Consider the following 27886-nt stretch of genomic DNA (forward strand, 5'->3'; position numbering starts at 1 on the left):
CGACTTTACACACACCTCAACCCGACACAAAGCGTGGTTATTGCCCTTATTAATAAGCTACCAAAAGCCATATATCACGTCTTCATTGATAACCTCTTCTCGTCGGCTGATCTCTTTAGAAGCCTCCGTCACTACGGCCACGGGGCCACAGGCACAGCCCGCCGCAGCTGTGGTATCTACGCCCCCTTCGCGAAGCTCAAAGATGATGATTCTGCCGGCCGGAGACTTCTTCAGTTCAATGAGCTCAGAAGTGCTCCAACAGTTGATAATAAGGTAGCAAGCCAAGTCAAATTGACCTATAGAAACCCTATTAATTTGACTTGCTCTTCCCTAGGTCAACCAAATCGCGTGGAAGGATAACGCCCTTGTACTCTTCTTATCCACTGTGTTCAGAGGCGACGAGCTTGTCATACGGAAGAGGAAGAGGCCAAATACAGATCAAGCCCGCGCACGGCCAATACAGCGTTTTTTTTGGTGACGAAGCCGTCAAGACCTTTGCGATCCCTTCTATCGCCGCTACCTATAACGACGAGATGAATCATGTGGACCGTGGCGACCAACTGAGGGCATCACGGGGCTATAGTCACTCAATTCGTCGCGGCCCTTGGCAGGCTATAGCTTGGACCTTCCTTCTTGACACAGCCCTCATCAACAGCTATCTTCTTCAGCTTCATGGGCAGCCAAAGTGGAATAAAATACGGTCTCAAAGTGACTGGCGAGGCCGCCTTATAGATGACCTTATTGCGGCTTATTGGACTGGTCATTCCAGGAAGCGATATCGAGCTGGCGACGAAAATACGCCTATGGAGCTGCATGAACGCGTCAAAAGAGGGAAAAATAGCCCTTGCCTTGCTTGTCAAGGCCTCCGCTGCGGTCAAATTAGGTCACGAAGCAAGAGGAAGCCGTTAACCGGCATCAACACCAATACGAGGAAAAAGGGGCCAAAAAAAACAAGGTACGGCTGCCGGCAGTGTGATGTTGCCCTTTGTAACCAGCAGGATTGTTGGGACTTCTATCACCATATAAAATAGGAGGCAATTGAAGTACCTCTAATTTGCGGCATTTTAATTGGATCAGACCCCTGCTCGTGACCTGGTTGTAGCCTTAACGCACTCAAGGAGATGTCTACATGCCCCTGCATCCTCCGCACGACGCTTGGCCTAGATCGTCTGTGAGCTCAAGCCGTGGCTTGGGATGCTCGTCCAAGTATGGCGTAGCCAACATATATCCCCCATAATAGGCTTGAGTTCGCCCCCTTGGGTTCGACTTTTCCAGCAACGAGCAAGCTCGCCCTGGAACTTGGATTCATTACTCAATGTCTTGCCACTTGTTCTCGCGGTTATCAGACATTCTGTTTCGAAAACTCGGCCGAGACCGACGACTCCTGAGCCCTGCGAGCACTTGGGAGAACCCGCGGGCCATCTCCATTACGACGACAATCACCGTCACCAACGAGAAGAGATGGCGGTCGGACCAAGAGTCGAGCCGCAGGCGGAGGACTCGCATGGATACATCTTGCTGAACCTGAATATCGCCCTCATTGTCATCACGTCGGTCATTATGAGCTTGAGGCTATATGTGAGGGGTGTCATGATACAAGCTCTTTGGTGGGATGATCTGTTGGCCTTTATCGCCTGGGTGGGTTGGTATTTGGTTGTTTCTGTTGCCCGAGTTGGCTGCTAATGAAGTGAATATAGGTGCTCGCGGTCGTCTTCTCTTCTCGAGAAATCGTCGCTGTTGGATATGGAGTTGGATCTCACATAAGTTCGCTCACTCCAGAGCAGTTGAATGCCTTCTTCTCGGTATGTCTGAGCAAGACTGGGCTGAAGGTTCACCATTACTGACACGGATATCTTGATAGTCACTGCCAATTAGTCAACTGCTATTCTTCTGGCCAATCGGATTTGTTCGACTATCCATCCTGGCCTTCTTCCCTCGTCTAAATAGAGAGCGTAAGCGTGTCTTGATATTCCTTCTGAGAGTTGATAACTGACTGAATCTCAGCACATTTCATGGTATGCGTCTGGATAACCGCCTTAATCAACATCGCCATTACTCTGATCTGTTTCTTCTTCTTCCTTCTCGAGTGTAACCCTATCATGTGAGTATATTATGTGTCGACTGTCATTTCCCACTCTAACAGTGAGTGACAGAGATTTTTTCAACGCCGGAAAACCCGATAGGAAATGCGTCAGCAGAGAAAAGGAGGACCATGTTATGTGGGCACACTCCATCGTCGGCACATGCCTTGACGTTGTGCTCCTTGCGCTTCCCCTCTGGGTGGTCTTTAGCAACATGATGACTCGTCCCAAAATCATCAAGCTGACCCTCATCTTCTCCGTCGGCTTCTTCGCCGCCGTTACGGCCCTTATTAAGACTGTCATGTTTATCACGACAGACTTTGCCTCGGATCTGTTGGTATACCTTTGATTTGCTCATAGAGGCTGTGCTAACACTGAACTTGCAGAACCTACAACATGATCAGGGCGTGTCCCTGGACGGCTCTGGAGGTTCACGTTGGTCTCTGGTGTGGCTGCTTCCCTGCTCTACAGCCTCTCCTTCGCCTCGTGTCTACCAAGCTCAAGCTCCGAAGCCGCTTCGAGAGCGGGTTTCTCAAGTTCTCACGTGGCAGCGGCTCCACCGCTCTTGATGGCGACTGGCATAACGACGCTAGCTTCGGTAATCCTCACTTTGGGAACTACAGCCAAGGAATGAGAGGAGCGGTATTTGATGCTGACTCGACGACGGGCATGGTGGAGCTTAGAGAGTCTAACAAGGGCATTAGGTTGACGACAGACGTGTTGGTGAAGGTTGAAGATAGGGGTTATCCAAGGGATCGGGTTGAGATGAGAACAAGGGCATGGAATGCGGTTTGAAACAGCATTAGACTTTTTTGCTTATGGCGAGCGAGTTTTGGGGGTTTGGTTTATGGCGTTTTTTGTTACTCTCTGTATGCGTCGATATTAGCGATGCATCTCGGTATTCGGCACCACGATACCCGGGAACATTACAGTTCCTCATTATGGCCACGGATAAAGGTCATCTTTCTCAATTGTGTCTATTTTTGAGCTCTGTCTTGGGGTTTGTACATCCAATACAGGCCACATCGCACGCACTTTTTCCTGGATGAGCCATGGCTAGGCCTAGGACAAAGAAAGGCTGAATCTCCATGAGCTAACTATTGATTCGTTGGTGGCATCACCGAGAGGCTATAACCTTCATTGAACGGCTGACCAGGTGGTGTGGTCTTGTAGACACCACGTTGGCAACGCCTAACCGACTTATGTCTTTATCTAGCAGAACAAAGAATACAAGTCGTGGCACACTGGATTTGGAAAACTGGGATTAGGGCCATATAGTAACCTATTGTTACCTTATTCTATAAGACGCTAAGCGGGGTGTGGCACACAGATCGATTCTGTTTTGGGGGTTGTCACTTGGCAGGCCAAGGGAGACATGAACAAAGGACGTGACAGGTCGAGCCATGATCAACTCACAGACCAACAGCCTTCAGTTGGAGCAGACCCGAGAAAGGTTGCCATCACAATCGATCTAGAAGGTGGCTCATGTTTCTGCCATGAGTGAAGATATTCCCAGGAATTATGAAGGCACCATGGTAGTTGATAGTATCCAAGGAGTAAATCCCCCAGCATGAGCATCCATTACTAGTTCTAGCAGCATCTTCTGTGCGAACCACAAGAAACCAGACATGGGCGTTGCCATGAAACGCCTTCGTCCATAGAGCCTGAGTGCCATGCCATTGAGCCAGACCGCTTTGAGAAGCAAGTGCTCTTTGTTGTTCATGTCCCTTGAGTCTTCCCAAAGTCCCATTCACCCAAACAAATTTATAACCTCGAGCTCCCTCGTTATTGTTTTCCTTGAACAAACTCGGAGCATCACTTGGACAACGCATTTCCATCTCAAAACACGATACATTGCGAATTCACATTGTGACAATGAACGGCAACAATTGGCAACAGTCTGACGACGACAATGAAGATTCGTTTCAACAGACCACTGATACTGACGGGGATCAGCTTGATCAGGACATTGCAGAGTACCACGCAAACCAGGAGAATCGCCAGAGGCATGACCCCGAGTGGTGGGGGACAAGGCACCCGTACCCACAGATTGGAGATCCCGATCGAGAGTTTATCTATGCACGGAACGTTCCCATCTCTGATGAAGAGGTTGATGATGCCGTTGCAGCATACAACAAAGTCGCTACGAACCAAGGCACAGAGGAATTCAACACCCTTGGTGTCTCCATGAGGCCTACTACCCCTCCCATGGAGCGGGCCAAGAAGCAAGTGGAGGGCCTAGTTGAGCAAGGTTTCGAGGTCACTACGGCACTGAGAGATGAGATCTACGAGAAACTCACTCGGGATAGCGGCCTCATTGCTGCTCTGCAGGAGTACTGCAGGAACGGAGACGACGTCCCCAACGCCCACGCCAACGAGCTTCTCAAGATGCTGGACCGCCTAAAAGCCCTCTTCGCTGAGGAGATGGCCAAATCAAGCAAACAGCTCCAGGATCTGAGTGACAACTTTGATGATTACAAAAAGTCCAAAGAGGAGCGGGTGGAGATGCTTGAAGAGAAGCTCAGTGAAGCAGAGAGTAAGCTCGCCGAAACCAAAGACAAGATGGACTAAACAGAGTGAATTAGACAAGATTAAACATCAAGGCGGCGTGGATTCGACAAAGCAGGCCAATGGGTTTTCTCAGTTAGAGGAGAAGGTAGCCCGTCTCCTCAAGGAAAAGGCTGTGCTCCAATCCAAGATTGTCATGTACGAAGCTGGCAAAACCCGCGAGGAGGTGGAGAGCATTGCTGGAGGTAAGAAGAATCCGAAACTGTTTGGTTGTTTTGCTAACTTGGATGATCTTTGCTTTAGATGAATTCAAGGTGGATGACGAGCACAAGGCCGACCTGGATGCAGCCGAAGAGCGTGCCGAAAGAGCAGACTTGGAGCGCCGAGCCGGCAACCATTTTCACCAAGAGTTCTACGAGGTCATGAAGGAGAAGGTGAAGTCCTGGGAAGCCAAGGCTACCACCGCCGACGACGAATCGAATCAATATGGGGCAATGTCGAGTGACGCAGTGCAACTTCTTCAAGAGGTGGCCCGCGATTTGGATGGGATGGTTCTCGAGTTTCAGAAAGGCTGGCCACCGGCTTACGAGGCATTCAACGGTGGTCAGATACAACGAGACAGCGTCACCAAAGATGCCCTGGAAAGATCCAGCAAAGGGCTGAAAGAGAGTAAGTTGACAACCAGAAACGAGACTTTTCCAACGTGCCGCTAATATAGATTCAGAGTATGAAGAGAACCAACAAGATATTCAAAAACTAGCACGACAGGAAACTGAATTGATGGAGAAGCTCGAGGATGTTAATCAGCTGATAAAGGAAAAAGAGGGGAAAACCAATGAACTCAACAAGTCGATCAAAAAACTTGAGGAGGCAGAAGAGCAACTTCAAAGACTCAGGGCCAAGGCAAACGCGGGCGGCCCTGCGTCATCTCCGCCAGAAGATTTGAAGAAACTAAGGGAAGACCTAAACAACCACAAGGACTGGCTGGTGGAGAGCCATGATGAAAATATTCTCCTCCAGAATGCAAATGAGGCGCTGACGGGTCAGGTGAAGGAGCTTGAGAGGAGAAAGGAGGAACTGGGAAAACAACACAAGGAGAACCAGAACGAGATCAAGAAGCTCCAGACTGAGAGAATAAACCTTATAGAAGAAAATACTGGGTTAAGGAGGGAGCGGGATGACCTCAGAGCCGACATCAAGAAGGTCGGGGGCGAGAAGGAGGAGCTGGAGAAGGAGAAGAAGCAACTCGAGTCGGAACGGGCGACTAACCAAACTGAGCTTAAGAAGCTCCAGGATGACAAGGATAGGCTCGAAAAGCTCCGACAAGATGACTCCGAGAGACTCAATGAGTGTATAGAAGCAGGGCAGAAGAAGACGGGGAACCTCGAAGTCGACGCCAAGAAGCTTGACGACCTTCGAAAGGAAGTGGCACAGTTGGAATCGCAGCATGCAACCGATCAAGACGATTTGGAGAAGGCCAGAGCCGATAACAGAGGTCTGATCAAGGAGAGGGACGATCTCAAGCAGAGTCTTGAAAAGAAACTCCAGGAGGCAAAGGGTCTTCAGCAGGAGAAGAAGCAGATGCAGGTCGACTGCAAGGAGCAAAAGCGGCGACTCGAGAGGAATATTGACAACCTACAAAAAAGCCATGACGCCAAGGAACAGGAAGTGGAAGAGCTCCGCCAGCAAGGGGAGTCCAACTGGTTGTCCGCCGACGCGCTCATCAGGGCCGCCGCCAGGGCAGTCAGAACGGCCGGCGGGCCCGACGACGACGACCAAACTCCTACCTTGGGAGGAGGCGAGATGTCGCTCATGGACCGGATCAACTACCTCAACCTGTCCGTCTTCCTGCGAACACGCAACTACGTCGAGCTCGCCCTCCGTGAAGGGTGCAACAGGCTGGCAAACATGCTCATCCACGACGCCAACAAATGGGCCGAGCAGTGCAGAGAGGACCTCTCCAAGATGAACCCCAGCGTCAACAACCAGGTCCGAGCATCCATGTACGTCCTCAATGGCCTCAAGAGGGTCATGGTCGCTAAGGACATGAACGAGATCAACAAGGGGGCACGGGAGTTCAAGTACGGGCAGAAGCTACTCGCCAGGGAAGACGCTGACCAGGCCACGTTTGGCCAGCTCATTGACCTCGCGGGAAGCTTGGTCGAGTGGCTGGATAGACTCAACATCTCGCATGACAATCCCGAGATGCGTCGGGGTCTACAGGCCGACAAGGTGTCTTGGAGGAAGAACATAGAGTTTGTCGTCAGAAGACGGGCCAAGCTTCAGAGTGGATTAAGAAATGATCCAAACCTGAAGGCCAATGCTTTGCGTCGTACCGGCCTTCATTCTCCCCTGAGTCCAGAAAGATGGGATGATGATGTCGGTCTCGAGGAAGATCTCGGTGACGATAAAGTCGTGTCACGAAGACGAAATTCAGAAGACGGTAACTGAGTTCAGGGGCGTTTTCTGTCATTCGATGTTTAACGGGGAGGAGCTGGAGTCTTTGCAAATTTTGCATGTATATCTTTCTTTATGTCGTACCAAACATGTCTCATAGGATCTCAGTCCTTTCCAATGTCATAACCCATATCGTCTACGGTATTCTAATAAGCCCAACACGTGATGCTGCTTTTCCATACCGTTCTGATTCCGCTTGTAATAACGAAGCGTGTCCTTTTAATGCCGTGATTCATAACTCTCTTTAAGGAGCGCTGTAACCGCCGTCGATGACAAAGTTGGCACCGGTGGCGTAGGTGGAAGCGTCAGACGCAAGGTAAAGATACGCACCCTGGAGCTCATGAGGCTCACCCTCGCGTCTGTTTCGAGTTAGCCTCTAAGCATCTCCATGTCATCAACAAAACTTACCCCTGGGGAATCTTGTCGTGCCACATCTGCTTGGTCTCCTGGGGCACAAAGTTGGAGATCTCGGTCATGATGTAGCCGGGAGAAATGGCGTTGGCGCGAGCATACTGAGCCCACTCAACAGCCAAACTCTTGACAAGGTGAATGACACCAGCCTTGGCGGCGTTGTAGGCAGCCTGAAGCTGGGGAATGTTAACGATGCCACCGCTCATGGAAGCAGTGGCAACGAAGCTGCCCGAGGTGTAGTTGGTCAAGGGCTCGCCAGTAAGGGTGGTACCCTCGTTCTTCTGGCGACGCCAGTGTTTGGCAGCGGCCCTGGCCGAGTAGTAAGTGCCGTCAAGGTCAGTCTGGACGACATCACGGTAGTGGTCGACAGGGCCGTCAACCATAGCGCCCTTGGTCCAGGGGATACCGGCGTTGGCGACAAAGATGTCCAGACGGCCATTGAGGTCCTGGACAGACTGATCGACAGCCTTCTCAACTGCCTCGGCATCCCTAACATCAACCTGGTAGGCCTTGCCTGTCAATCGGGTCAGCGGAAGGTCATAGCTTTGGAGATAACCTCATGGCCGTCAACCAATGTGCACTTACACTGAATGTTGTACTGCTTGGCGAGCTCCTCGGCACGCTCAGGTCCCTTGAGGTTGCTAAAGTACCAGAGAGCAATGTTGGCACCCATCTCGGCGTAGGCCTGAGCAACGGCCCAGCCGATACCGGCGGCAGCACCGGTGATGATGGCAGTCTTTCCCTCGAGGGAGAAGCGCTTCATGATGGAGCCGCCATCGATCCAACGCTTGTCGTTGTGGACAAAGTTGCCTCCGTTGAGTGGGTTAAGATCAGACATGGTGATAGTTGTGTGGAGTTGTCAAGGTGTTGTGGAAGAAGGATGGATAGAGAGAGGAGAGAAGGGGGAGGAGGACGCGGAGGTTATGAATAGCGGCAGACCGGAGTGCTCCTAGCTCAGATCATGAGCTCTTACACCGAGAAACGGACCCTCATTGATTCAACACTCGTTGGATCGGATCCGCCCCCGTATCTCCTTGCCATTCTCCCGACTTCTCCCCCGTATTGCGGACAACGGCATCGGAGTAGTCGTTTACAAATCCCTGAAGCAACGGTCCACACATGGCACTACGATTCAACAATGGGTGATGCGGCGTCCCAGATAGGAAGTCCCGGGAACAGAGACTGACGCAACGGCCCCAGACATCACCGCACCTTGGCGAGGGGGGCGCCCCGCTTCTAAGCTTCCGGAGTACAGCGGTTTGGCTGATACCTGGCGCGAACTGGCATGTGTCGGACGTCGAGTGGTGCGCCAGAAAGCACCGGGGAACCGCGGCGGATGAGCGGTCGACAGAGGTGAACATCTGCTAGAGCATGTACGACGCCGGTCGGCTGAAGACCGACGTTTGGAGCCCTGATCTGAGGGCCGCTGATTGGTCGGCATCCCTGCTTCCGGAACTGCCCCCCTGGACCTTGAGGGCCTCACCTTGGAGGTGTAATGGTGCGTCGAGAGAGGCGTCCCTTGCTGTGTTGGGTTCATAGGGGACCTGGATCCCTGACCGCCGCTGGCTGTAAGGGCCGCTGCGACGCTCTGCAATGCAATGGCGCCTGGAAACGCCTTCCATTTCCTCAGCTGGGCTTTTGAGCCTTGCCCCGCGCGAGTGAGAAGTGAGGATATCGACAAGGAAGAGGCAAACAATAAGTTCCATCATCTCATGGATCCAAGACCAAAAAGAACCCGACGTCACTGGTGGGGTTACCCCACCATAGCTCGAGGCACCTTGGGAAGTACATGGTACTTGTAGATAGTGGGGGTTCCTCCTTCCTCCTGTGCCGTCCTCACCTTCTGTAAATGCTAATGCTAGGGTAGGAACCATCGAGGTCCCGGATATTGGACACCGACACTCCTTCCCATTCCCAGACGCAAGGAGCAGACGCGGGACGCAGATATTTTCTTGCCACGGGATCTGGCGGCTAACTCCCCACGTGCAAAGTCTCTTGCATGAATCATGCCATAATTTGTGACGCCGTTGATAGTCTTACGCTCGTCAATCACCGTCTTTAATCACGGTCAAGGTTTCTTACCAGGTTAAGAGACAGACCACGCGAGCAGGGGTCGTCACAGCCGCCCGCGAAAGCAGTCCATCAGCATCCAACATGTCAGAGGCAAAGACAGAGATTGCGTCCTCTCCAGGGACTGCTCGACCATACGACTCGAAGCTGGGGATCGTGACTGGAGGCTCACGAGGTCTGTCAAGCACCCCATCTTGTCACCGTCTCGTGTCCTGTTGAGTTGACTCGTCACAAAGGAATTGGTGCTGCTGTTGCTGCCAGATTGGCCGCCAAAGGATGCAATCTACTCCTCGTATACACATCCGATTCATCAACCGAACCTACCAAGCAGTTCTGTGGTGAACTATCGTCTTCCCACAAGGTTCAATGCTCTGCTGTGCAGGCCGACTTGAGCAGCCCGGCTGAGGCTGCAGCAAAGATCGTTGAGGCAGCACGATCTTTCTTTGGCTCATACAGCCCGAACAAGCCGTTCCAAATTGATATACTCATCAACAATGCTGGCGTTGCTTCGAACCAGCACATGAATGACCCTAAGCAGGGTCCTATTCAAGAAACCGAGTTTCAACGTGTATATTCCGTCAATGTCCTGGCTCCGCTTCTCCTCACACAAGCTGTCGCCCCGCATCTCCCCGCAAACCGAGCTGGCCGCATCGTGAATGTTTCGAGCGTATCGTCATCCATCGGCTATCAGGGACAGTCCGTCTACGCGGGGAGCAAAGCGGCCCTCGAAGCCATGACACGGACCTGGAGCCGTGAGCTGGCCTCTCGTGCCACAGTCAATGCTGTCAACCCTGGGCCTGCATGGGGAGACATGTATGCGGCCGCCGGAAAGACGTTTTGGGACATCAACCAGCCCTATGTCGACGCAGCGCCTCTGGCGCAATATGACGGTGAGGCTGATGTCCTGGCCATGGCAGGGCCGGATGCCGAGCGCTTCGACCATATCGTACGCGAATCGATGGGTGGCCGACGGCCAGGATTCACGAATGAGATTGCAGGCACCATTGATATGCTGTGTTCAGCAGAAAGTGGGTGGACGACGGGCAGCGTTATCTGTGCCAACGGAGGCATGAAGATGTCTATCGCTTAGAATGTTGCCCACGTTGTTTGGCAAGAGTATTCCGATCCTGTCGCCATGTGCAAAGGGACGATATCGATGGGTCGATAAGCCCAAGATTCCTGTTACAATGGTAACATCCGAGACGGCTTCCTGCTTTCGACAGGCGGAAAACAAACATTGAAATCTCGCCCACGGCGAAAGATGATTTTGCCCAGTACAAAAGGACTCGAGCTTCTCCCAGTGAAACCCCACGTGAGACCATTTCGGCTCGACTTTCGTGCAGGAGGGTTGCCATTGTCGTTGATCAAGCAAGCCTGTATGTGTGGTACGGGAGTGCTCTTTTGCCTGGCGAATTTACTATCCGCACAGGCAACCACACACGAGGAGGTCTACGGAGGAACTGTCCGTCTTGAAACCCAACTCAGCCTGGCCCGTCGGGTAGTTGCTGAAATGGAGGCCCTTCCCGTCATTCTGCCGTGTGCCCAGAGGATGGGGCAGGACCGTTGTGCCTCTCAATGCGGTGAAACAGCCAACACAAACAGAGCAGAAAGCAGGACGCAATGGGGTTTCAGTTCTACAGCCCTTCTGTGTTCTATTCTCAGATTCATGCCTTGGACGGGCTGCGGCATCATTGACACGGTGGCGCTTGCTGAAGGTTGCTTCAGTGGCTGACCATGATATTAAACGGAACATGTATCATGCCGAAGATGTTGAAACGAAGCATTCTCCGAAAGATGATGAGTGTAGCCATGATTTCAGGGATCTGGACCCTATGTGCGATGCTACGAAACACGGTTAGCAGACTCGACAACTCTGTCAGCTTGACAAAGCAGGCCTGGATTCTCTGTCATCCGTCACATCTGGGGAAGAAACCGAAGATACACGAGACGGTCCTACAAGATCGAGTCCTAGGCCTTCATGTTGTTCTGATTCGCTAGCATAGCGACAAGACAATGTGAGGTGCAAGAGGTGCCAATATCGACTCAGGAGTGAGACATTCCGTGTCTTTTCTCGAACTTGACCGAGATTGTCTGGGGCGAATATTGGATTTGATACGAACTCGGAGCCGGAGACTGCGATATCTTGAATTATTCCCTTCCATGGCAACTCTTCAGGCCAGCACACCCGTTGGCCTGGAAGATCAGGGTGAGTGGCTGGTTGGCGCACAAAGTTGGTGGCACAGCAGACACTACATCTGAGTGCCTTGAATTTCTCCTCCAACCAAGCTTGCGCAAACATTTTGCGCTCAACTCATTGGCTGTGTGGCGAAATGTCACCGCGTGGACACTATGGGGAGGGCGGATGTTTCGCCATCCCTAGTTCCCACAAGATGGGAGGGATATTGTTAAAGAGCAAAAATCGACTGCAAGAGGGCTGGGAATGTGCTTTATGGCTGGTTTGATCTCACCGTGCCCATGCTGATAGTTAGGAGAGGATCGATCTGCTCGGCTTGGTTAGGTCTCGCGATCAAATGCAACCCTTGCCCTCTTGATGGTTCAAACTCTCCTTGACAGGAACCAGGAACCAGGAACAGAGTTTGAAGGCGACCCACATCCCGAGAGACGGTTGTCTGTCAATCTCTTCTAGCCTCTTGGCTTAACAGATGTTGCGAGTCGAGATCTTTCCACCGAGGAACCGCCTCGATGATCAACGCCGACTTGAACACCGGCACATTGGGCTCGCCGACTCCGCAATTTGTTCCGAGCTCGTATGTCTCATTATATATCTTGAGTCGTTTGTCGCGGGAGCAGTTTTGCAGGTTGAGCCGTTTGGTTGAAGGTGACAGACTGTCTCAACCTTGAGCGCCTTAGGGCAGCACCAAGGTTGAGCAACTGGTCCGATGACAACGAGACACGGGTGCGTGATTTCTTCGGGTACCTGAGAGGTTATTTGTCTAGTTTGCCTTGATGGAGACTATCCATCTGGCCATGTGGTTTGTCTAGATCCACAGGTTGTTAACCGACAAGACTGACTCGCCCCTAGCCGCCATGATTCATGCCAGTTGCCGAGCGTTCAAGATAACTGACCACACAGCTGTCAGTTGGCTGTCATCAGTTTGACTGAACTTCTGCGTGTCGGCTTCCCGAATCACGGGTAGTGCATCGACCCGGCAGATCCTTCACGGCTTTGTCTGCAGCCATGAGCCCTACGCCCGATATCACCACACTCGACACTCCGTGGAGACCCTCTTGTTTCAAGTTTTCCCGATGCCTCTCCACACATACTCTCTTGACTGTATAGCACCTACTCAGTCTGGTTGTTGGCCATGTGGGACACGGCATGACCGACGAGTCAAGAGGTGAGGGATTCAGTAGATAAAGATGAGCAAGCGGCCCTCAGTTTCGAGGTTTTCGGTGCATCACTTACTCTCGCTGTCCACAACCGTGCCACTTCGGAGATTGAGTCTCTGATACACTCCTTGATCACTCTCTTCACGTTCGTTGTGTCCTGTCATACTGCGCACACAGGTCACAGTCTCACTCGTTAGAAAGCTTGACTGAGACTCCCACCTCTTTGCCTTCTTTTAAACCACACTTCTCTTCCTACAGCCTCTGGAAGGCCTTTTTACTCGCCCTCTCGTTGAAATCTTTTGCTTCCTACAGAGCTACCATGGCGGGCGGACAGGCTGATCCGGCGTTCATCGCCAAGCTCGCCCGGCGCAAGCAGATGAACTTTGAGTCTATGGCCATCTTTGCAGGGGCCATGGCTGGACTCTTCTGCCTCTTTGCATTCCCTCATCTTATTAGAAGGATCGGAGCTGGGCTCGGTGCTTCACGAAAGCCGAATGCTGTTACTAGGTTCTTTAGGTATGGGACTTTCTTCTCTTCCTGTGAGGCGATGTAGCTAACGATGTGGTAGAAAGATCAGAGGTGCCTGTCTCCAGGAGTTGCCTTGGGTACCTTCAGGGGCACATCTGATCCTCATCACTGCTTACCTGGCTATCAACGTCATTGTCACTTTCACCAACCTTGACAACCAAAACATGTCGCTCCTCTCTAACGTGGCATCTCGAACTGGATGGTGAGTGTCTTGGCCATTTCTCTGAGGTTACTTACTAATAGACTTAGGATGGGTATCGCCAACCTCCTCATTGCCATCTTCCTGTCTCTGAAAAACACTCCCTTGGCCATCTTGACGGCTTCATCCTATGAGCGTCTCAACATCCTCCACCGCGTAGCTGGCTACACAGCCCTCATCTTTGTTATCGTTCACTCATGCGCCTATGCTGCCATGTTCGGCCAGCAGGGCCTAATCAAGCGCCTCACTGAGCGGGACGAGATCTTTGGAATGGTTGCTACGGGCTCATTCCTAGTTCTCTCCATCGCTGCCGCTGTCATTCGCTCTTGGTGGTACGAACTTTTCTACTACATCCATGTGACTTTCTGGATTGTCGCCATCATCACGACTGGTATTCATCAGCCGGAGCCGAGCAAGAAGGTTCTTTATGCTGCGGCCGTCGCTGGTGGGATCTGGTTCTTGGAGCGTATCGTTCGTTTCATTCGTATCGCCATCAACAGCACCAACAACACCGTCACTCTTATGCCTCTGCCGAATGGGGGTACTCGAGTGACCCTTGCAAAGGCGCCCCTTAGATCTGCCCCAGGTAAGCACGGCTTCCTCTGGATCCCCGCCGTCCGCGCCGCCGAAACTCACCCCTTCACCATCGTGGCCACAAACCCCATCGAGTTCGTCGTCGCCGCGCACGATGGGTTTACCCAGACGCTGCACAAGTACGCTCTCCAAAGCCCGGGGATCAAGCTCAAAGCGTCGGTCGAGGGTCCTTACGGCGCCTTTCCCGACGCGAGCGAGTATGACAAGGTCGTCCTCGTGGCAGGGGGCAGCGGAGCGAGCTTTACTGTCGGCGCGGCGCTCAACATGCTCGAGAAGCTTTGCGAGGAAGACGAGAAGGAGGTTGAGTTTATTTGGATGATTAAGAATCAGAGTGAGTCTTACAACTAAAGCTTGAAGGGTTATCGCGTCTAACTGATGAAAACAGCATATCTCACTTGGTTCTCTGATCACCTCGAGACTCTTCGAAGCGACCGCCGGATCTCTGTCAAGGTCTACGTGACACGCGTCTCGGCAACCGAGATTGACACCGAGAAGCCGCCCTCGACGGCAAACTCGTCGTCTAACTGCACCTTTGTAGACTCGGACCCGGAGAAGGAGGATCTTCCACGGCTCACGATCCCAAGGCTGTCGGCCGACATTGAGAAGGATGGCTTCTCATCGCCTACCGAGTCCCCTGCCTCACCTAGTGACGACTCCACCATCGAATTTCCTAGCGAAATTCCTGTCATGTATGGTCGGCCTGATGTCGCCTCCCTCATCCACGGCGCGGTTGACGGTGTGTCCTCGGACAAGCGTGTGTTGGTCATGGGCTGTGGGCCGCGGTCACTCATTTCTACGGTCCGCAACGTGACGGCCGAGTGCATCACGTCTGCTGGACCAGGCGTGGAACTGCACTGTGAGCAGTTTGACTGGTGAAGGCTCCTTGATCAAATCAGAATGTTATTGGTGATTGATCAAGTAGAGGACGATGTTGATGCAAGCTCATGACGGAATGATCTACTGGTGCCTGATAGGGCCTTCATTATTCGATTACACATGAAGTAAATGAAAAACACGACTGATGATGATTGAACAATGAAACGTGGTTCTCATGATGGCGACCTTTTTTGCCGCGAATTCTTGAAATATTCTGATTCTGCCACGTAGGGCATCCTGTACCATATAGACCGATTCATATCGTCGTCCATATATATGTTCGTGTAAAGCGAGGTATATGTACCGATATCCCTCCAATAAGAGATATCCTGGGTATATAGAAAAAATTCATCCGTCATTGATCCAAACGACGCCCCCTACCCCCCTTTTTTCGCTGTTTATTTATCCAAGAGATAAGAATGAGAAACATGAGGTATAGAAGAAAAAGGGAAAAGGTCATGAACATTAGTTTGGTCGTGATATAACGCCATTATTGTCCTCATTATGCTGCACAGAGGGCTGTGATGAGCGACGCCGTGATCCAAGGAACTTGGCGCCGATGCCCCTGGTGCTCTTAGACACCATGTCGAGAAAGCCCTGGGACTTCTCCTTCATCGAGGTCTGCCGGCGCATTCGCTCAACAATGATCGTCTCCCAAGGGGACGGTGCCTCTTCGTCTGGTCGGCTGAGGGCATCGCGAACAGCTGGGCAAGGGTCGACCAGCTTCTTGGCATCAGGGGCGAACTCGAGAAAGATCGGGTAGGCCATCATGACAGCTTGCAAAGCGATGACGACGGAAAAGGCAATCTTGACAGTGCCGCCGTGCTTGATGATGCCGTACATGACAAAGGGGAAGAAGGCAGGACCAGATCCACCCATGGTGATGAAGGCAGCAGCGCGCTTTGTGCGTCTACCTTGGCCACGAAGGCCAACGGCAAAGATGAGGGGATAAATGGGGCCCTCGAAGAAGAAGAAGAGGACGATGGGGATGACGAGGAGGTTCGGGTTGGGAGGACGGACAACCACAGGAAGGAGGGCGAAGAGGAAACACATAGCGATGCACGTGGTGAGGACTGTGCGAGGTTGAGGGAGTCGAGCGTGGAAGACGGAGAGGTAAGTGAAGCCGGCCGCCATGAATCTCGAGACGGCAAAGGCAGTATGAGCAATGAGGAGGTAGTCGGGTATAGAGAGAGCGATGCCGTGAGGCTTATCGGGGTTGGCTGTCTCGCTGGCGCCGTTGGTCGCTGCCTCACCCGTGTCGGCGTGGTCGGGGAGGATGGAAATCATGAGGCTCTTGAAGTAGATGCTATTGCACTCCTGAGCAGCGACGTACGTGTACTGAGCGATGAAGGCCAGAATGACGCTCCAAGTGCGCAGCTGAAAGCCGCACGTCTTCCTCTGAGGGTTCGTGGGGAGGTGCTTGGCCGACTCTTCCAGTTCGCGGTCGCTGACTTCTGGAAGAGGCATGTAGTAGAAGAACAGCCCCAGGGCAACGCAGAGCAATGTGATGCCGAGATATGTCCACTGGACGTTGATGAGAGACATGCTGGTCGTGTTGTCTTGCTCAGCAATTCCCTTGAAAAAGACCTTCTGGGCAAGGAGGCCACTTAGGACACTGCCAATGCCCTGAATTCCTTGAGCAAGAAGCACACGCGTCTCGCCATATTCAGGGGGGCCACATAATATCAAGAAGGCGTTTGCTCCAACCTCCAAGATGGAAAGCCCAAAGCCAACAACAAAGTTGCTAAGCATGAAGCCTGGGTAAGATTGAGTGACAGCAGAGGGCCAGAAGATGATGGTTCCAATACCATAGAAGCAGAGGCCAACGATGAAAGTCACCTTGAACCCGCCGACGCTGTCATGGCCGTTGCGCTTGTGACGCCTCGATCGGTTATGCTCATCTCTCCGAAGGATCCATTCGCCCACGAGCAGAGGGCCAAAGAAGTAACCGCCTCCGAAGTATACCGAGGTCATACCCAGCGTCTCAGCGGTGGTCATATGGTTGACGGACGCAATGACATTGTTGAGCGTGTTTAAGAGGCCGTATGAGATGCCCCAGAGTAAAAAGAGGATGGAGACAATGGTGCAGTACTTGAAAGACTCCTTCTTGTTGCACTTGAGCATACTCTTGGGTCTAGCCATGTTGACAAAGCCAAAGTAGACGCCTTCTCCAGTTCCAGTCGAAGAAGTCAAGGTGGTCGAGGTCTGAAAGGTAGTCGTCCCTTGCTGAGGAGAATTGGCTAGTGGAGGGGCAGTCACCGTTGGTTCATCGAATGGCGTCGTCAAGAACTCCATGGCGCTCATGGGGGCGTCTGCCGGCAGGGGGGATTGGACGCCAGGACGCGCCACTGGCGGCGGAGGCTGCACGCTGACACGATGGCCCGTTGAAGGCGTGTCCGAATCATTGGGACCCTTGGATAGACTGCTCCTGCTTCCATTGGGATCGTACAGCATGGAGGGCAGCAGCTTGAGAACAAGAGGCTTCAATGTCGGGACACAGGCGCAAGTCATTCCAACATTGACCTCGACAGCACTCCACATGAGTGATAGTGAAGCATTCCAGGCAAAGTCGGTCTGACCGCCGAATCTCGACTGAGGGTCACCGCTGGCGCCGGTGGGGACCTTGGTGATGGCTTGTTGGAGGTAATAGATTCGTATCACATCGACAACCGTGACAAAGATACCAACGGTGAAAGTGAGAACGAGAATCGTCTTCTGGCGCGAGGGCAAGCGCATGCCGGTGAGAACAGGTATAGGCAGGGCGAGGATAGCCAGATCGGTTACTATATTAACCGGGGAGGAGCAGATGAATTCGGTAAGCAGCGGTATGCACTTGGAGCGGTCGTCATAGGCGGGATCCCAAGCGGCGGCAGTTGGACGGCATTGGAAGACGTTCATCAAGGTGAGGATGATGCCAGCAAGATTAACAATGGCGAGGGTAAGCCAGGATGCGAAGCGTAGGACCCTCTGCGTGTGTTTGGCCAGTCGCAGGTAGAATATCAGGATGGACGTCTTGGTGGCCATCAAGGCGGGATTGTACAGGATAGAAAAGACGTATTCGCAGCGGCGGAGAGCGGGCCTCCGACTCTCGTCGATGTTGACGTCGTGCCTTCCGAGGCCATTGTGAACTCCAAAGCAGATGGTGAAGGACAGGAAAAAGGCAAAGAGCCATGCGAGCATCATGACGCGGTCATCCCAGGTAATGTTGCGCACGATAAAGGTGCGCGAGACCATGCGGGCAGCGACAAAGACGGTGGCGAGGACGAGGGTCGCGGTGGTGACGGCGAAGACGGCCGGCCCGCGATCGGGGAAGCCTCCATTGTCGGTGGAGGAGGCCGAGTCGGACATGTCGAGGTCGGGTTAGGCGACATGGGACTCATAGAGTCGTCGGGATCCGGAGAGGGTTGAAGGAGGTTAGCTTGAGAAGCTCGAGTCGCAAACAGACGGGCGTGCCATTTCTTCGGGAAGAGTGGGGAGCTCGAGGACAGGGACTTGGGTATATGCGAGGGCTTTGAATCGAAGAACCGGTCAAGACGGTCGGGTCGATGTTGGAGTTATATCAAGTTAATCGGTTGATGTTGGGTTTAAGCTTGAGTCGCGTGGGTCGGAGAATCGTGGGATGGATATATCGGATGACAGCGGAAGGATAAGCAAAGGAGAAGAAGGAAGTAGCAATTGCTCAAGTTTTGTTAATATGAGCCGAGCAAAAAGCAAGGCCGACCCTCTCCGAGGTTCTGGATCGCGAAGGGGAGCAAAAAAAGGTTTGTCAGGTTGGGCAGAGCGAGAAAAAGAATCGACAGCGTCTGGGGGGTCGACGTTTGAATGGCGGCGGCAGCAGCAACGTAACAGCGCGGGAGTGTGGATCTTTGAGTGTAAAAAACCGGGGGAGTTCAGCCACCGACAGTCAAGCAATGAGGCTAAAAAGGGCCCAGCTCACCAGCTAATGGTGGGGGCGATTCACATTGAACGGTAAATCAAACGGTGAGAGAATGAAGATCTTGCTTTTCAATTTTGTAATAGGGACAGGGACAGGGACAATCCACATCTCCTTTGATGAATTGACTCGAACGCTCCAGGTACCCGAGTCCTGCCAAGGCCACAATGACAACCTCTTGGAGAGTCGAGTTGTATGCAGAGAGGTCACTAGAGACATGCTAGTGACAGATGCTAGCCCCCCAAGACGGGACAAGAAACGGATACGAAAATGCGGGTGATGCTGTCGTTACATGCAACCTTGTTTCTACTCTACGGTACTGTACTGTACTCTTCTCTTCAGCAAGGGCATCGGCCCTCACTTACGTACAATTCTGATGCCATCATTCGCTTACTGTAAAGAGGGGGAAACGATGAGCATCCCATCTTCAAGGTCCCTAAAAATGCCTCGCACCAAAACAGAACTCTCCAAAAAAAGAGGGTGCCGGTGACGACGGATGGTGGCTCCGATAGCTTGGGAGTTGGTGGCTCTTGGCTTTTGGCTGATGGTGGCTTTTCGGGGGGCAGATCTCGTCCTCGTCGTCTTGTTGGTCGTCATCATCATCACTGCCACCCTCTTTTTTCCGCTGTCTTCAGCCTTTAAAGCCGCCGCCCGTCAGCAAACTGGTGATGGTTCGCTTTCGCTTTCGGGCCTTTGTCGCAGCCAACATCTGCCGATCGAGACACACGCCCACACCTCATCACACAACCTTTATTTGTCTCCCCCAGAGTCTCGGTCCCTACAATTGACCTGCGGCTCCGCGCGGGTTGATTCATGATGGAGGGTTCTGGCTGGCAGTGGCTGACTGACATGGCAAGCCACGCGCCTTTCCCATTCATTTCCCGCTACTGCTGCCGTTGCCGCTCACTTGTGTGTCCCCCCCCCCGCTCCCGTCTTCTTCCTCCGGATTGTCTTATCTCCTTGCTTGCGCGAAGACTACCATCGCGTATTCGCCCCACTGCTAGGGCACTATCTAAGAGCCATAGGAATTTGGCGGGAGACTGTTATTGTCATATTACAGCCAGAGTAGGCGAAGTGATCTACTAACCGTAATTGGTTTGGATCCTTGCAGAGTACGCGTTGGTAGTCTTCGCGCAAGCAAGGAGATCCTTCACTTGCACCTCAGAGAGTTGTATCAACCATACGTCATTTTGTCTTCGGCTATCTCGAACGGGATGCACCAAGCTTTTGCCGAACCCTGATCATCGCCCTCCATCAATGAACGTTCAAACGGCTTGCCAAAACTCAACTCCGCGCACTGCCACGCGGGAGCGGAATTTACTCCTTCAGCCAGCTGAGATATCCGTTCCTCTTTTTCCGCCATTTTTCGCCTCCCCATCCCGTCTGTCTCTCACCGCAACTACAAAAGGAAAACTTACCTAGCAAATAAAGCAAACGTCCCCGCCTGCAGCCGCCCAACGCCAGCGGCGGCCGCCCCCCAATCTGCAATTAGGTCACGAGTCTTGAACCCCTCCTCCCCTTCGCTGTCTTTTATCCCGCTGCCTGTTCTGACGGACGGCGAGCAAATCACCTCACACACACTTCTTCAAGTCATGTTGCGCCTCTCTGTCATCAGGCGCCCCTCGAGACACCTGTCACGCTAGTTCTGTCTCCGATTGCCTAGATCATCCCCGTAGCCGAGACAAACGCAGTGCCAACCATGCAGGTGTGAAGAGCTGTCTTGGTGGTGATGCTGCAACCACGTATACTTGCATTAAGCTATCCATTGACAACAAAGTAGAAAAAGGCACGAGGTGGCAAAAAAAAAAAAAATGAGCCCTGCCCCAACAATGGCCCTTTCCCAACCGATATTTGAATTTGTCGAATTTCAATTGTGATATTCCGTTGTGAATACCGAGGCTCCCCGGCCCCGAATTCCCAACTTCGGACGGAGCTGGAAGCGGCTAGTTCCGGAATTTCGGAGCTCCGGCCTCAGACCTCCGGACTCCGGCTCATGAGCGGGTAATTACCAATCACATTCCAACCCGCTCATGGCGACATCTCCCCATGATCATGAGGACCGGCTTCAGTCTGGTCGAATTTTCTCATCTTGACCGCCTATACTCCGGCATGAATTATTAGGTCATCTAAGTGCAGCGGTCAAGGCCGCACTGTTTTGACCCTAACTGAGTCACGTTGCTGGCAACTTCGGCAACCGCGCCTCTTCACTCCCGCATCATGACTTCCGTTCCGCAACCTCCGTCCCCCGGCGCCGCGCCGGGTCCGTCCTCGGCGGCGTACGGCGCTCACGACCTCCGTGATCATGATGCCGCAGCCTCCGAAGAGACACCGCTCCTCATGAGCTCCGCCTCCAGCATCAGCTCCCGGACATACTCATTGTACTCACCCAAGACTACCACCACAGCCGGTCATGTCGAAGATGCAGACCCGACACAACCCAGACCGCCGATTCGACCGGCAAGGGCCCTCGCCATCACCTGTAGTCTTGGGCTTCTCATCTTCCTGCAAGGTACGAACAGTCTCACCGCCATGGTGCTAGCTCACCCCCCTCGAGGTGCCCATGACAGGTCTCGCTAACACTCCCCAGCCTCCAACATGTCCGGCATGACCCTCATCCAGGGCACCGTTGCCGCCGAGCTAGGCGCCTACGAGGCATCGGCCATGTGGTTCAGCAGCGCCTACATGATCCCCATGTCTTCACTCACCCCCATCGGCGGCCGACTGGCCACCATCTTCCCCACCAGGACACTCGTCCTGCCCGTGGCGACGCTCATGGCAGCCGGTAGTCTACTATGCGCCTCTGCAAATTCCTTTGCCGAGTTTGTCGCGGGAAGGATAGTGGCGGGCGTGGGCGCCGCTGGGGTCATGACCTTGGCTGTGGTTCTGACGTTGGAGCTGCCGAGCGACAAGACTAGGGGGATAGTCATGGGCTTGATCAATGCCGGCTTCACTCTGGGTGTTTCGTTCGGCGCTGTAGTTTATGGTGGATTAATGCCTCTAGTGGGATGGGTAAGTGAAGACGCAAATCCGAGAGACAAGATACTTGGCCAATTGCTGATACACCACAGCGACCCTTGTTCTGGGCTCAAGTCCCTTTCGCCTTTGTTGCGGGCCTAGGAGTCTACAATAGTCTTCCTCGCTCTTTAGACTCGAGGGAAACTCCCAAGGGTTCTATTAGAGAAAAGCCTGCGCGAATTGACTACCTCGGGGCGATGCTATTGGTGAGTTCCTCATTGAAGCTATCACAAGTCGCTCTCGGACTAACACATGTCAACTCAAGACCACAACCATTGTCCTCTTCCTCTACGGTCTCGCAGACAAAATCCAAACCCTCCCTCTCATTCTGTCTCTCATCACTCTCATCTTCTTCCTGATAGTGGAGTACTATCTCGCAGCAGATCCGGTGATACCTATCAAGGTGCTCTCCTCCCGGGGCATCCTCCTCTCGTGCCTCGCGCAGACGGGCTTCATGTCGGCCCGCTGGAGCGTGCTCTTCTACGCGCCAATCTTCATGCTCGCCGTCCGCGGCGCCGCTCCCGCAGCTGCAGGGTCGATCCTGATCCCGACCAACATAGGGTTCGGCTTTGGCGGCGTCCTCGTTGGCTGGCTTCACGTACGCCGCAGCGGTGCATTCTGGCTCCCGTCGATGGCGTCCCTGGCCCTGTTCAGCCTCAGCCTGTGTGCCCTCTCGCTTGCGGGCACTCCCGAGCTGCCGGTTGTCGTCTTCATCCTGGTCGTCTTTGTCAACGGCATGGCGACGGGGGGCGTGTTGAACTACACTCTGGCGCATACGTTGCATCTAAGCCACGACGACACTCAGTATATCGCTACGAGCCTCATAGCCACATTTAGAGGGTTCGGGGGTAGCTTTGGCACGGCGATAGGCGGGGGCATCTTCTACCGCCTTTTACGGAGTGACCTAGTCTCCGGGTTCCTGCAGCTCGACGGCGGAGATGAGCTGAGCCATGACCGGCAAAGGCTAGTTTCCAATCTTTTAAGCTCCCCCGGGCTGGTCCATGGAGGTGATCTGAGCACCGCAGAACGAGAAATCGCGATACAAGGCTATGCCGGTGCTTCACGGGGAGTCTGGCAAGCTGCGGCTGTGCTGGGTCTCGTGGTGGTTGCGATTCAAGCGGCCACGGGATGGACATCACCGAGCGAGGAAGAGGAGACGTCAGCAAGGGGCATGGATTCCGAAAACGAGCATGTCGGTGAGGCGTAGGTTTGAATACGAGTGTATCAACTCAACTCTCAAAGCTCGAAACTATCCGTCTGTCGATTTATACTTTTAGATATGGTCTGGTCTCGAAACTATCCTATATGGCGTGTTGCTTACAATTAACGTGCATGAAGCTGAAGAATTGAGTTGACGGCCGAGGAAGGACCTTTTGGCATAGACTTTTCAATAATACAGGCCGATATGACACTGACGAACTGTGTCTGGCTGTCGCCCCGACAAGTCAACCAGGGTATCCCTACCCACCCGCGCGCGTTCCCCTTTCGAATGGAACCCGTGCTGTAAGTAGGAACCCATGCGAGTCAACAACGGCACTTACCGTACAATCCTTCATTACGGTACGTGTGGTGTTTTGCATAGAGCGCATAGCGGCCAATCAGAGCAACTCTGACGCTGCTCCGTGCTTCGCTCCAACGAAATGCTTGCCCGATTCTCCCAAGCTCGACAGCCCCAAGGGCCCCCCTGCCAATCTCGCCAACGGCATTCTCGTTTTGGGAGACGCCCTCGCTTGTGGTTCTGCGGGCCGCAGCTCCGACTATCCTTGGCGCTTTGGCACCCGCCGCATGTCAGAATCCGCACACCCCTTGTCCTGACATGACTTGCCATCAACACCCCTTGTCCCACGTCACTCACGTCGCCGGGGAATACCTCTCAGCCCTGCATCCTGGACGCCGTTAGATCTTTGTCCTTCCTTACGCTAGCAGGGTCCCTGTCGTCGGCCTGGACGCTCGGGGTCTCTATCCTCTCGGCCGGGGCCTCGCTGCCTGCCGACTGCGCCGTCGTAGTACACCTCCTACGGAGCTTTGAGTAGGCCCTTCTCCGGACGAGGTTGCACACAAGGCAATTAGCTGGTCGATCATCTTTCGCCTAACAATTGCTTCCTCTCGGTGATCGCCAGCCAAGAAGCGCTCCAATCTTCACAAGCCTCCATTTAGAGTTTACAAGCATAGACATATGCCAGGGTCTTGTGAGAAGATGGACGTCGCACTAAATCGAGCTGACCCTGCATTGCTGAACCATATCTTCGTATTCCGCATCTTGAATCTACCAAGTTGCTTGCCTATTGTACAGGTGCGCATTGCGCTGCGCATGCTTGTTCGCCACATTATGTACTTCTCCGCTCCGCTCGCCTAAATAGAATTTCGGCCATGCCATTGATCGATCCTTCATTGTTTCTTCAGAGGGTATCCCGCCCTCATGAATTCCCATGTTGCCCCATCATGCCTTTTGACTCCCTGTAAATGCTGCAAAGTCCAAATGCGCCCAAAATCATCCAAGCACAGACAATACCTCCCCCATTCCAAGAAAGCCGTGCGTCCCTTGAAACCCCTCTATACAGCAAACACGTCATAAATTTCAAAACTTGTCCTGCCTGATCTTCTTTCGTTCCTGAAGATCCCCTTGTTTCAAAACGGCGTGAGCCCAAGTGCCATGAAACAATAGCCATAATCCAACAGATATAGTAGTAGATCGATTCGAAACGCAACCCTCTTCAAGAGCTAGCCACGGGGCCGCCGAGGAAAAAGTCAATTTCTCCTCCGTGGCCGTTCTGGGATCGGTGCTCGTTTTCGGCCAGTTGCTCTAGAAGAGCAAGAAATGGGTCCTTTTCCTCTCCCTGTCCTGTTCCGATGCTGCCGTTGTTGCTTCGGGCTCCGGGACTCGGCGCCGCCGCCGTGGCCTGATGAAGGTTGAGCTTGTTATGGTTATCCTCGCCTTGCCATGCAGCAGGGCTGCCAAACGCGTTCGTGGGGACCGTTCCAAACATAGCGTCGTACCCTCCGTTTGCCTCGTTAATCATTCCAGGTCCAGCATTCGTGACACTCGACCCCGACCCATAGCTGTATGGGGGGCTGAAGGGTGCGCCAGCCATGGGGTGCATCCCATGAGCTGAGACTGGGTGTGTTCCTGGCGAAAGAGTGAATCCCGCTGCAGCTGCAGCTGCGACCGCCGCATTGTTTGCCGATGTTTCGTCCATCTGCTCATGCAGAGCGTACATTTCTTGGCTCTCATGGTGGGGCGCCAGAGAAGTCGGTGTCGTGAGGAGGCTAGGCGATGAATGGGGCATCATGCCTGCGGTGTATGAGAACGACCGACGTGCGCTTCCCGGGGTGGGTAGCCCAGTAGCCGGAGGCTGGAGGCTGGAGATGACCTTGACATCTGGTCGCCTTCGGTTTGTCGGTGCGCTTGGTGCCGTGTTCTTGCGCTTCAGGCTTGGACGCTGAGGCCCATCGGTGCTTCGAGGAGTTTCCTGGGCTGGGTGGGATCCAGAACCAAAGTCGATAGCAACGTCCGAAAGGCGAAGGTTAGCTGCGTCAAAGCTAAAAGATTGACCCCCTGGTCCTCCAATGTTGGAATAGCGGTCAAAAAAGTCCTCGCTGTGGAAGCCTGGTGTGTACCGCATCGAGTTGCGTGCCAGTGCCTTCACTAGCTCCCCATGAGCATGAATGATGTCTTGTAGTGTTTCCCGTTGATGCTGCACACTTGCCCAAGCATACCGAAGCTCGCCCAAAAACTGCATCTCACGAGAGAGAAAGTCTGAGGATGAACCAAAAACGTTGACCTCGCCCTGGCTGCTTTGCTTGCTGTAGTGGGCTCCGTGGACGTGGACCGTACCCGCCGTGCAGATGCAGAATCCCACAAATGCAGGCCAGTCAACGATGCCAGCCTGCTTGCCAAGCTGAACCAACTCCATTATGGCATTGGCATGGAGAAAACACATGTTGGTTGCCTCGATCTGCCACGACTGATGCTGCCCTGTCTCTGCAAGTTCCGCTAGGTCGATGGGGAGGAATGGGCGATAGATCAAGCAGTGGATGAGGTGGTAGATGACCTTGCTGAGCACGAGAACAGTCGAGTCGGCCTGTCCAAATAGGGCGTTGAGGTTGGAGAAGACATCCTCAGTTCCAGAAGACCAGACGTCAAGGTCTTGTCGGATCTTGGACAATGTTGAAAGGGTGTGCCAGGGGAAATGGGAGTCACCCTTGACACCACCTGCAGCCAGATATCGGTTTGTCTTTCCAAGAACTCGAGTAATGTCGATGAGCATGCCCATGCTTCCCTGTGGTTTCTTATCGCTACCTTGGAAATATTGAAGGTTCGATCCTGTTTGGAAGAACTCCCCTTCCACTGGAAGTGAAGAAGAGTTAGGTGACCAAGAAGGAAGGCGTAGGAGAATGGTGCTGTCGCTAATGAGACTCGGCCGCTTCGATCCGGTAGTCTGGAACCGATCCAGCAGGTAGCAAGTCCAGAAGAGTCGTCGTCGCATCTCACGCTCAACTGGAGTCATTCTGGCCTGGGCGTCTGTCTCTCTGTGGATCTCAAGAGCCACAGCCATGCCAGTAGCGCTTGCTGGGTCATGTTAGTCAACAATCATGAGACTCCGGCATGGGATAGATCTTACTCATGAGCATGTATGCCCTCTTTCCCTTCCCAGTCGCAGTAAATGCGCTCACCAGTAGCAGTAGTGCCTGGAGAGCATCGATCGATGGTTCATCAGTGTTGATTTCCCGTCTCGCACGAGCCGCAAAATCCTCACTGAGGTTAGCAGCTGCTTGATACCCACTCGGATCCGTTGTGTGTCTACAAGCCGATTAGCATATCACCAAGATGGCCTTGGGGGCGGGGGGACATACCGGGCTGCGACTGCTGAAATTGCATACGAGAGGAACTTGGGGAGCTGGTTCAACTGAAGTCGTTGCCGAATGGAGGACTCATCAACGATATAATAAGGCTTGCCGTGGAACCGGGCGAAATAGGTGTCGAGGAGGGCCTCGGCCTGCGCTGGGGGAGGCGACAGATCTCTGTAGAAGTGTCAGTTGGCAGCTCTCAGGTGTGAAGCAGACAAATGACTAACCTCGGCAAAGGCGTATGAGGAGAAAGGGATGCTGTGTCACCGGGAGAGGCGCGGGCTTCAATAGCGACGCGCTTGGCTGCCGGCTCGCCTGCTTCAGCGCCCAGTGAGACGGAACTAGACGCCTCTCCTTTTCCGGCGCCGGGCATATTTGAGCTCGTTGGCGAAGAATCATCTTCTCCCTTTTCCCTCAGTTTGGCCTCAAGTCCATCCACTCTTTTCAAAAGTGCTTCCAGAACGTCTGTCTTTGGGCCACGCTTCTTTGGTACAGCATCTGTTGGTCGGGTTAGCACGAGTCAGCATCACCACTAGATTCACAGCTATCAGAGCGCCCACCAAGCGCACCATGGCTGAGAAACAAGTCGAGACTCACCATAAATACAGGGGCACTGGAAGACCTGGCAAGCTTCGCATGATGGTCGAAGCCGGTTGCACTTGATCTATAGCAGTTCCGATTAGACTCTGTCCAGATGACTTACAAGCGCGGGAAAGATACTCACCTTTCTCTTCCGGCACGACTTGCAGTTCATGGACTCTCGAGGCTCGTTGCTCATGCGACGGGTGGGAAGGCGTTCAATGCCGACCTGCGGCCGTGGAATAGCCACAGGGTGGACTCCGGGTATATGAGGAACGTTCATTGGATCGTATACGGATGCGGTCATGTCTAGAATCGTGGGAACAATTGAGGGCCGTCGGTATACACGACGGCACGGCTGACTCTCCCTAGAATCAGGTGGAGGTGGTTATCCAGAAGCCGAATCGTTGGTGGACAAGGCGAAGTAGCGACACC

At 53.3% G+C, this 27886-nt stretch overlaps 8 protein-coding genes across 8 annotated transcripts; 5 read left to right on the top strand and 3 right to left on the bottom strand.

Annotated features, from left to right (window-relative positions):
- Positions 1 to 1461: 1461 nt before the first annotated feature.
- On the top strand, positions 1462 to 2876 carry LRP88_03079 (uncharacterized protein; the record flags this gene model as incomplete). The annotated part of the gene is made up of 6 exons (XM_083239709.1): positions 1462 to 1638; positions 1698 to 1802; positions 1862 to 1952; positions 2005 to 2101; positions 2154 to 2414; positions 2468 to 2876. The coding sequence occupies 6 exons, from the start codon at positions 1462 to 1464 to the stop codon at positions 2874 to 2876; spliced, it is 1140 nt and encodes a 379-aa protein (XP_083104839.1).
- Positions 2877 to 3956: 1080 nt separating this feature from the next.
- Positions 3957 to 7040, top strand: LRP88_03080 (uncharacterized protein; the record flags this gene model as incomplete). Its single annotated transcript, XM_083239710.1, has 4 exons — positions 3957 to 4617; positions 4667 to 4834; positions 4893 to 5258; positions 5314 to 7040. The coding sequence occupies 4 exons, from the start codon at positions 3957 to 3959 to the stop codon at positions 7038 to 7040; spliced, it is 2922 nt and encodes a 973-aa protein (XP_083104840.1).
- A 250-nt stretch (positions 7041 to 7290) lies between these two features.
- LRP88_03081 (uncharacterized protein) lies at positions 7291 to 8295 on the bottom strand (the record flags this gene model as incomplete). The annotated part of the gene is made up of 3 exons (XM_083239711.1): positions 7291 to 7405; positions 7455 to 7971; positions 8043 to 8295. The coding sequence occupies 3 exons, from the start codon at positions 8293 to 8295 to the stop codon at positions 7291 to 7293; spliced, it is 885 nt and encodes a 294-aa protein (XP_083104841.1).
- Positions 8296 to 9611: 1316 nt separating this feature from the next.
- Positions 9612 to 10617, top strand: LRP88_03082 (SDR family NAD(P)-dependent oxidoreductase; the record flags this gene model as incomplete). Its single annotated transcript, XM_083239712.1, has 2 exons — positions 9612 to 9702; positions 9764 to 10617. 2 exons carry the CDS (start codon positions 9612 to 9614, stop codon positions 10615 to 10617), a joined length of 945 nt encoding a protein of 314 aa, XP_083104842.1.
- A 2580-nt stretch (positions 10618 to 13197) lies between these two features.
- On the top strand, positions 13198 to 15075 carry LRP88_03083 (ferric reductase NAD binding domain-containing protein; the record flags this gene model as incomplete). Its single annotated transcript, XM_083239713.1, has 4 exons — positions 13198 to 13394; positions 13447 to 13608; positions 13656 to 14530; positions 14585 to 15075. 4 exons carry the CDS (start codon positions 13198 to 13200, stop codon positions 15073 to 15075), a joined length of 1725 nt encoding a protein of 574 aa, XP_083104843.1.
- A 465-nt stretch (positions 15076 to 15540) lies between these two features.
- LRP88_03084 (major facilitator superfamily domain-containing protein) lies at positions 15541 to 18423 on the bottom strand (the record flags this gene model as incomplete). Its single annotated transcript, XM_083239714.1, has 1 exon — positions 15541 to 18423. One exon carries the CDS (start codon positions 18421 to 18423, stop codon positions 15541 to 15543), a length of 2883 nt encoding a protein of 960 aa, XP_083104844.1.
- Positions 18424 to 21226: 2803 nt separating this feature from the next.
- On the top strand, positions 21227 to 23433 carry LRP88_03085 (major facilitator superfamily domain-containing protein; the record flags this gene model as incomplete). Its single annotated transcript, XM_083239715.1, has 5 exons — positions 21227 to 21518; positions 21597 to 22018; positions 22078 to 22230; positions 22290 to 23227; positions 23424 to 23433. The coding sequence occupies 5 exons, from the start codon at positions 21227 to 21229 to the stop codon at positions 23431 to 23433; spliced, it is 1815 nt and encodes a 604-aa protein (XP_083104845.1).
- A 1305-nt stretch (positions 23434 to 24738) lies between these two features.
- Positions 24739 to 27758, bottom strand: LRP88_03086 (transcription factor domain-containing protein; the record flags this gene model as incomplete). The annotated part of the gene is made up of 6 exons (XM_083239716.1): positions 24739 to 26594; positions 26647 to 26825; positions 26879 to 27046; positions 27100 to 27370; positions 27470 to 27536; positions 27597 to 27758. The coding sequence occupies 6 exons, from the start codon at positions 27756 to 27758 to the stop codon at positions 24739 to 24741; spliced, it is 2703 nt and encodes a 900-aa protein (XP_083104846.1).
- Between the last annotated feature and the right edge of the window lie 128 nt (positions 27759 to 27886).

This window comes from Fusarium phalaenopsidis (assembly GCF_050370095.1).
Source record: "Fusarium phalaenopsidis strain FUZ10S chromosome Unknown contig_32286, whole genome shotgun sequence".
Classification (NCBI taxonomy): Eukaryota; Fungi; Ascomycota; class Sordariomycetes; order Hypocreales; family Nectriaceae; genus Fusarium; species Fusarium phalaenopsidis.